We start from the raw sequence: 9,198 nt of genomic DNA, 5'->3' as shown, positions 1-9,198 counted from the left end.
GAAGCTACCATCTGTAATGGAGCAATGCCCGCTTTGAGTCTGACAAGACCCAGTTCCTACAGAGGCTTTGGGTGTGAATCCCAATCAGAACAGATACACTCTTGCCCCTTCAAATGAAGGGCAAATGGTTTTGTCCTCACCTTTCACATGTGCCAGCTTGGGTAGTTCTCCAGCTCACACTGATTACCATTCCAGGCACTGGTGGCTTCTTTTAAACAGGTCACAAGAGCAGCTACTTAATTCAGGGCTGACAATCTTGCCTCCAGGAGTGAGTGCTGTAATGCCAAGTATCATAAAATCTTTGTATTTCCATTTGTGAATCTAGCTGTAGATACTGGACCGTGAACCAATTAGGAGTGTCACACAGTGACAAAAGACAAACACCTAGGATAATTAATCACCCAGTAAACAATTACAGCTCATTCAGTGTTGAAAAGAATACATATCTACCCAGTACACACCAAACTTATCTACAGCCAAACACCAATTCTAAGCTGCAAGAAGCCTGCCAGACATGAAAACTAAATTCAGTACAAAGCAGATATTGTAATACCATTCAGCTCTCAAATACCTGACAAGCTGGGTTTTAAAAATGTACAGACTGGACTTTCCATAGTTAACATAAACACAAATCTTGGCTTTCTAAATATATTGTTTATTTATAGTTGAACGTTAACATCGGAACAGAAATCTGCAAGCACACAGGGATGATCATTCAGTGATGTTTCTGTTTAAACTGAAGTCCACAGTATCCACATGTTCCGGTCTTTGTCTCTTTGTCCTGCAAAAATATAAAAATACAACAGCTCCAGTTTCATTTTATAAAATTACAATTTTTCTCTTATTTATTTGTGCCATCTTAAAACCAATCAATATTGCCAAAGTACAGATTTTAGTCTTTTTTGAAACACTGGAAGCAAATATTCTTCAAGGGTATGGTACATGTCAAACAAATCAACATAAAAAGATCAGGAGTGTGCTACAGAAGTTAAGGCTGAAGTGTTTCCTAAGTGTTACAAATCAGAACCTCCAAACATTTGACTTTGGATAAAGTAAAATGAATTACTACAAAATTATTACTTTGTTCAAAATAAAAATGCTTATGATTCTAATTAGGAGTCATAACAACACTGACACTTAAGGACACCAGCCCTTCCCCACCATTCTTCCAGGCATTAGGAAAAAGTTTAGTGAGCAAAGATTTTAAAACATCTGCAATCAGGCTCTACCTGAGAACAGGACCTAAGCAACAGCTCATCAACTAAGGTCATAGGACAGTAGCCTCAATATTTTTACTCTCTAGAACAAGAATACATTGGAAATTATCACTGCTGTCAACAGGAGGATAAGACAACATTTATTCTTCATTCTCTGGCCATGACTGAAATATTTAGTCTTCAGAACTACCAAGATTCCCAAAGACTGAAAGAGGATTTGGTTTGTTTGGTTTTCTTCCTTCTTTTTCCCTTGAACTTGCAAGATTGAAAATAAACTATATTCCTGAAAATACTGCAAATGTATGGTCAAACTACATGGTGGCATTTAAATAATTAGAGTTCCAAAATGCAGCAAGGATGTTAATTTTTACTCTCAGTGGTTGCTCTTACTATTTCACCTGATTTCGTTTAAAAAATGTACTGTCCTACTAAACAAACTAAAATTTCAAAAAGGAATCTCTATAACTAAAAGTGGAAGCCCTCTAACTCTTCTGACTTATATCAGGCACCAAATAAAACGAGCACCTCAGGTGGTTACTCATTTTATTTTGTTAAACTAGCATTCCAAAAACCAGATAACCTTACAAAAAAAGAATGCACAGGCAAAACATGCTATATGCAGAATAATGACATTACCAAGTTGATGTATACTTTGGGATGTCCCAAAGCTCCGCCACCACCATCGCATGAGATCACTCTGCTTTCAACTTGACTCACAGGCTGCTCTGCTATCAAATCAATTGCAAAATTCTTGTTCACCTGTAAGGAAAAGAGGGAAACTTTCAGATACCATCCCCACTCAAACAGAAAGCAACTGCTATCTGCTGCCTCCTCAGGCAGTTCCACTACAGCCTTTTTGAAAAATTCCTGTTTAGGGTTCCTCCCAACTCCTCCACCATCTCTAAGGCTCTGCTATAAGCCAGATCAAGGAACTATACACTAAACTCTGCAAAAGTAATCTCTTTCCCCTGATATATAGGCCACATCAGTGCTCAGGTTTCAATAGATTCAGCAGAGAGGTGAGCAGGAACAAGCAGACAAGAACAGAACATAGTTAGCCAATACTGTATTCTGCTTTAGTGACTACATGATAAAATTGCAGAAGAATCTCTGCTGATAAACTCAAAAATAATAGTGAGACAAGTAAGGTCAGGCATGAGATAAAACAACTGCTGGTAATTTAGAGTCGCTAGCCATGTACCTTATTCTATCACTGCAGAGGAATCTCATGAAAACATGAATGTGGTGCATAACAACAGTCAGAAAGACAAATTGTTTAGCATCAGAAAAAAGGAAAAACCTCTAAATGCCACTACTCCACTCTGTAAATCCATCACACACACTTCCTGAATATCCACATCACTGACAAGTAGGGCTTCTTCCTAGAGCACACCTGCATGGCCTGGAAAACATAACCGTGTCTGGGCAGGCTGGTGACACAGCAGCTTGTCCCTCAGCAGGACCTACAGCAATCCATCCCTCTCCAAGTGTGCACTGAGGAGACAACTACTGCTACAATTCAGGAAAAGGTATTTCAGGAGGGCCACCTTTTTCAAAGGCATATATATGCATGAATATCAAACAATATGCACAAAGGAGGCAGTATCTACTGCTCTGTGTATAAGCATGCTGATATTGGAATAAAGACGTGATTCTTGGGAAAAAACGGCTATGTGTCCATTACATAAATCCCTAGGAACTACAATGGTGTTTTTATATAATCTTAATATGTAACAACTTAGCATCTTCCAGCCAAGCCTCCTATTAAGTCTCTGCATTTTTTGGCAATGGAAAAGTCAGTTTTGTCAACCAAGAATTTATCCTTACCAGAAGAAGATGATAGCTAAAAAAAGTTAGAAAAAAATTAGGTTCTGGTACTGAAAGAAAATGGAAACATCAAGAACCCCACTGTCTGGGGCTGTGTCTACAAGTCATGTAATTTTCACCAAACAGCAAGAACTTTTACTGCTGTTCTTAATAACACTCAAAATTGTGCATCCTTCATTTTGTGCTAAAGGAGGAGGGAGATAAAGCCATTATACACCTTTGTTTCAAGATCAGAAGCAAGAACTCCACTCATCCCAGCACTTCTTAACCACAAAAGGTACTTGTGGGGAAAGAGAGAAGCAAAGACCTCTCATCTACCCTATAGCTAAGACTTGTCTGTGGTTCAGCCTACTAAACAAGACACAGTCTAGGAATTCACCAGGAAAACACTCCACAAATAAGGCAAGGTGGCTGCAGTTACAACATAACCCTTTGACTAAAGCACAGCAGCACTCAGCAGGAAGAGGCTGATTCCCTCAGCACACCCAGATGTGCCTTGCCCCAAGCATAAATCAATAGGCTATTTTTTTCCTGACAGAGTAGCAATTTGGCAATTTTGTTGCTGCTTCTTCCAATCTATCCACCTGTGCCAGTTCATGGTCTGGGAAACCAAAGAGATAAAACCAAACTTGGATTTGATCTCGCTCCAAAGATGTAGAGGGAAGGCAGGAGAAAATATTTAAAACAGACGAGCACTGAGGTGAGTCCTCCTCAGACCTTCAGCTGCTGCACCAGCCCAATAGAAAGGGCAGAGCTGAAGTGGGAATGGCAGTGTTGAAATAGGTCCTGCTCTACCTTAGGGATTACAGAAGGGCAGGATGACCTGGTAGGACTGTGGCAGATGCAGTTTAGCAGTTATCATGATCACTTTTTGTTATCATCTTATTGCAGGGGTTCCATACTGTTGTCTCCTATGACAAAAGTTTCACCTCCTCTCGATGTTTTGTTGTGAGCAGCTCCTCAGAGCACTGACTCTTTCTTCTTCACAAAGCAGCCAACTGACTCCAGGTCCCTTCTCACCCAGCCACCCCACTCTTTCATAGCATCTTCTTCTCATTGGTCACAGCTGTGCCTGTTAAAGTCAGGCCTGCTCCTAATCTTTGATCATTGGCCCAGCTGCAACTCCTTAGGGGTAAGATTACTTTCTACACTATCTTTATTTTCTTATATTCTGTCCCCCTACAAGTTTTCTCACAGCTGCCTGCTTTAGGCCCTTGCCAGAAGCACTAATCCCCGGGTCTCCACAGAGAACCACTGATTTTAGCTAAAGCACATGGATGTCACTAACAGTTAGGTAGGTAGATCCGAAGTGACAATAAGCACATACTCTAGGCCATGCCCCTGGGCCTGGCCAACTGAGGCACACAGGCCCAGACACCCCGACTGGGGGAGAGTCCAGAGGCTGTGTCCCCCCAAAGAGGAAAGCCAACATGGCTGGAATGGGCTGATCCCAAGCAGGACTCAAGCACCTGGACCTACTGATGGCAAAGGGAAGAAGCGACCGAGAAAGAACAGTCACTAGGACAGCTTCTGCTTCAGAAACATGACAACATTCAGACTACAGACACTGTCAACCCTAATAATGGCAGCTGAAACACACTGTGGGATTGTGGGGGGATAGAATATAAGCAAAAAAAAGATAGTGCAGAAAGTAATCTTATCCCTAAGGAGTTGCAGCTGGGCAATGATCAAAGATTAGGAGCAGGCCTCACTTTAACAGGCCACAGCTGTAAGCAATGAGAAGAAGAGTGCTATAAAAGAGTGGAGTGGCTGGGTGAGAGGGACCTGGAGTTAGCTAGCTGCTTTGTGAAGAAGAGTTAGTGCTCTGAGGAGCTGCCCACAAGAAACACCAAGAAGGTATGAAACTTTTGTGATAAGGAGACAACAGTATGGGTCCCCTGTAATAAGAAGACAACATGGGATAATGGCAAAACCAAAGCCCCCAGAGAGAGATCCTCTTAATAGGCACAGACCATTTAAAGTATTTAATGAGTAAGTCTTGTCCCAATTTCACCATTAAAACTTAGCATTAAACCTCACTTAGCAGACACAGACCTTGGCTTTTGCTGGAGAAGGAAGAACTGGGCTGAACTGAAAACTTGGATGCTCCACACCACATGGAGTCTGAAATTACCTGATGGCAAGGGCACGTCAGAGGGACCACTGCCCCATGGAGAATTAGGATTAAGGAGCATTTCCTATGAAGTTACACAAGCAGCAGAGATGCTGGCAGTACACTTGCGAGAGACCTACTTTGCCAACTATCCTCCCTGAAGTAAGCTAATTCAGCATTTTAAGTGACATTTTCATTTAATTATTTCACATGTAAAATCCCCACTTTTGCCACACAGCATGAGTTAAATTGTATCTGTCACACAGTGAGGTAAACTCAATATGAAAACTCAGAAATCAGTGTAATTAGTTCAGGTTAATTTAGGAAAAGAATAATTATACGAAACTACTTTAAAAATCTACCACATCTTATATTTAATGTCTCTGCTGAACATAAACATTTAAAGCATTAACACTAGGGCACTATTCAAAAGCTCAGGCATTGAGCAATACATTTTAGCTGAAATAATTCTATAATTTCTATCCCAAAGGCCAGCAGATCCCTCCTGGAGCTGTGCTGCTTGATCAGAGAAAACTCAGTGCTAAAGGACTTTTCATACAGTGGGTATGTGAAATTTTAAGCAGCAGCAACAGGGCCACCTTTAGAGCACTGCACTTGGATGATGCTGGTATTACTACACTTTGCATTTCAGGCTTCATTATTTCAGAATAGTCTGCATTTTACTTTTATTTGTTTCATCGCTCTTTCAGTAAATGCTTCTCAGGCTCATTAAAAATGGAATTTGGGTAAAGATCAGAATTTTAATTACACAGAAGCAAATTAAGCTTCAAAACAGATGTAAACAGATGAAAAATTCAGCAGAGTATTTAATGATGTGATTTTTTTGAATATAAATGTGCTAAAAACATACAACTTCTTAAAACACATGCTTAAAAACTGTTTCAAGGTTAAGATGTTCAAATGCCTACAACTCTAACACCCTAAATGCAAGCACTTAGCAAATGTAGAGCAAGTCTTGAGTTTTTCAAGTCTACCAAAAGCAGGGAAGTAAGACAGAAGCAACCACAAGCTGCCTTAAAAATTTTTTTCACCATAGTGAATAAAACTCCACTGAAAACCAAAATCCAAACCAATTTGGTTTTGTAGGGTTTGTTTGTTTTGTTTGTTTGGGGTTTTTTTTTGTTTGGTTTCTTTTTTTTTTTTTTTTTTTTTGGTTGGTTGGTTGGCTTTGGTTGTGGGGTTTGGATTTAGCTGATTTCTTGCTTGTTGGGGTTTTTTGAGGCTTTCTTGGTTTGGGGACTTTTAATGACACTTGAGGACACTACTATTAGGTAAAGAAAAAAAGCCCATAAACTACCTCCTCTCCCATGAAAAACAGTAGAAGAAGTTACCTCCTTTTGTCTTCCAACAAATCTAACTCTTCTATAATCCTTCTCATCGTATACCTGGAATGTAAAATAAACTTGATCTTATTTACAGAACAACATCTATAAACATAGAACACAAAGACTTAGAAAATAAATATACTGAAATACTGAAATAAAGAAAATAAACTGAATTGCACATTGGAAAGTACAATACACAAGGAAACTGGTGGTGTTGGGGCTGGCATGAAAGCCAGTAAACAGAAGAGCCTGATCACAGAGATGAACACAAATGTCTTATTTATAACGCTGCTCCTGGATCTCACCTAGGTGGTGAACTAAACTGGGAAAATCAGGTTTTGTATTTATTTCTGTTCCGGTAAGTAACCACAGTGCCAGCTTTCCCAAGTCAGCTCCACCTGCCATCCTCTCTCCCATCTCAAGGCACCACACCAGCCTCGGCTTCTCCATTGGAAAAGAGATAACCTGGAGTTACAAGGCACTGACACAAGGGTGCCTCCCCATCTGCCAACCCTCCGGCCGGGTCACAAGTCGCATTCGGACCGGAACGCTCGGTAATGGCCAATGACCATTTGTTGATCCTGATCAACGGGGTTGTTTTTGTTTTTGTTTTTTTTTCCGAAACAGCGTGCACCGCCTGTATACGGATCACCCAGGAGCATGAATTCCCACTGTGTGCGCTGAACGGAGAATCACAGAATAAATTAGGTTGGAAAAAACCTCTGACATCGTCAAACCCAACCAGTGACAGAACGCCACAATGTCAAGCAGACCGCGGCACTAAGCGCCACATCCAGCCATTTCCTGAACACCTCCAGGGACGGAAGCGCCACCGCCTCCCGGGGCGGCCGATTCCAGTACCTAACCACTGTTTACGGCAAGAAATTCCTCCCGGTGTCCACCCTAAGCCTCCCCGTTACGTTACATCACATTACACCAGCGCGCTGCCCGCGGCCCCGGCGGGACGCGCCCGCCGCCCTCCCGGCGCACCGGGCCCCGCGCGCTCACCTGCCCGGTGTGCGTCACCAGCTCGCCGGTGTCGGAGGCCCGCACACCGTAGGGCCGGGCGGCAGTGGCGGCAGCCAGCCCCGGGCGGGCCAGCAGCGGGCGGCTCCGCGGCAGCAGCCAGCGGAAGGTCGCGGCGGGCGCCGCCATCTTCGCGCCGCCCACGTGACTCCCGGGCGGGCGGGCGCGGGGCTGGCCCCGCCCCGGTTCCTGTCCGCGCTTCCGGCGGCGGGAGGGACGCGTGGCCGCGGGCGGGGAGCGGCGCTTTCCGCGGGGGTGAGCGGGCAGCGGTGTCCTCGGCGGGGCGGGTGTCCTCGGCGGTGGGGGTGGTGGCTGGAGAGGAGGAGGGGAGCGGGAGCGGTGCGTGAGTCCTGACCGGCGCGCTGTCCCCGCAGGGTGCCGAGCATGCTGTCCCTCCTGGTCAGGGCCGCCGCCACGGCCGCCCCGCTGCGCTCGCTGTGCCGCTCGTCGCTGTGCTCGCTGGCCCCGTGGGGACGCGCGGCGGGGCTGCCCGCGGCCTGCCCGAGCTGGGCCCCGCCGCCGTGGCGGGCGCCCCGCGGGCTGCTGGCCGTGCCGCCGCCGCCCGGGCCGCCGCCGCCCGCCGGGCTGAAGACGAAGACGGCGCTGAGGAGGCGCTGCAAGGACTGCTACATCGTGCGGCGGCGCGGGCGGCTCTACGTGTGCTGCAAGAGCAACCCCCGGCACAAGCAGCGCAAGGGGTAGCGCCGGCCGGAGCCCGCAGCGCGCTGAGCTGGCGCCGGGCCCGGAGCCCCCGCGGTCACCGGGAGCTGGCAGCTGGGGACACGAGTCCCGGAATCGTGACAGCGTGTCATCTATGGAACACCGAGAGCGAGGTGCGGTCTTGACGGCCCTTGCCGGAATTTCAGGCCTTGGATGCGGAGAGCTGAAGTGGGAAACAACAGGCTTCAGGATCTCTTGTCGTCGTCTGAGTCGTGAAGCCTTAAAATCACCGCGCTGTTAAATTAGGAAGGGTGAAGCTGGATCACTGGACTCTGAGGTGTATTTGGGTTTAATTAACAAAATGAAAATAAACTCCATTGATTTTCATTACTACAACACACTGCGGTCTTTTTCTTGAACACCCTTCCCCCCGCCAAGATGTTGATAACAGAACCGATAGTTTCAAACTCAGGTGGGCAATTTCAGATTCCATCTAACTTGCCTTAAGATTCTGCCAAGCCTTAGGCTCACTCTGTTAGATTGGTGAGGCATAAGAATATTTTTCTTTTCTTGTGTCCCTTGAAAGAGCTCTCTCCTAAGAGGTGTGGAGAGAATGACTGAGAGCAGTAATGCCTCAGAGGTCATAGAGCCAAGCTAGACATTGAATGCAAACTAGTGGATTGGTATCCGTTAATTAATTAGAGCCAAAATTACTTCAGTCACCAGTGGTATTCCTACACTTCTCAATATGACTCTGCTTGAGGCAGGAGTTTTAGATCATCCTCTGAACTACAAGTTCTTAGCAAATGGTGCGAACCTAAACTTTGGGAAAACTGTCCTGTTACAGCTACAGGTTTGCCAGAGTACTGTGAGAAAGTGTCCCTGACTTGAAAGAGGTGAAATTGGTTGAGCGCTGTATTTGAAGTTGCTGTAACATTGGATAGTATGATGACTTGAAGACCTTTTCTGCCCAGTTATAATTCCACAATTTTAGATTAACTTTTATAAT

The 9,198-nt window shown here is 44.9% G+C and overlaps 2 protein-coding genes across 2 annotated transcripts; one reads left to right on the top strand and one right to left on the bottom strand.

Annotated features, from left to right (window-relative positions):
- Positions 1-634: 634 nt before the first annotated feature.
- On the bottom strand, positions 635-7,658 carry NDUFS6 (NADH:ubiquinone oxidoreductase subunit S6). The gene is made up of 4 exons (XM_063164289.1): positions 7,512-7,658; positions 6,510-6,563; positions 1,854-1,976; positions 635-781 (listed from the first exon to the last, which is right to left on the bottom strand). The coding sequence occupies exons 1-4, from the start codon at positions 7,656-7,658 to the stop codon at positions 716-718; spliced, it is 390 nt and encodes a 129-aa protein (XP_063020359.1). The 3' UTR covers positions 635-715.
- Positions 7,659-7,733: 75 nt separating this feature from the next.
- MRPL36 (mitochondrial ribosomal protein L36) lies at positions 7,734-8,585 on the top strand. The gene is made up of 2 exons (XM_063177549.1): positions 7,734-7,784; positions 7,904-8,585. Exon 2 carries the CDS (start codon positions 7,914-7,916, stop codon positions 8,229-8,231), a length of 318 nt encoding a protein of 105 aa, XP_063033619.1. The 5' UTR covers positions 7,734-7,784; positions 7,904-7,913; the 3' UTR covers positions 8,232-8,585.
- Positions 8,586-9,198: the final 613 nt, after the last annotated feature.

The sequence above is a fragment of the Melospiza melodia genome, chromosome 1 (assembly GCF_035770615.1).
Source record: "Melospiza melodia melodia isolate bMelMel2 chromosome 1, bMelMel2.pri, whole genome shotgun sequence".
Taxonomy (NCBI): domain Eukaryota; kingdom Metazoa; phylum Chordata; class Aves; order Passeriformes; family Passerellidae; genus Melospiza; species Melospiza melodia.
This window is presented reverse-complemented; position numbering and strand designations above follow the sequence as displayed.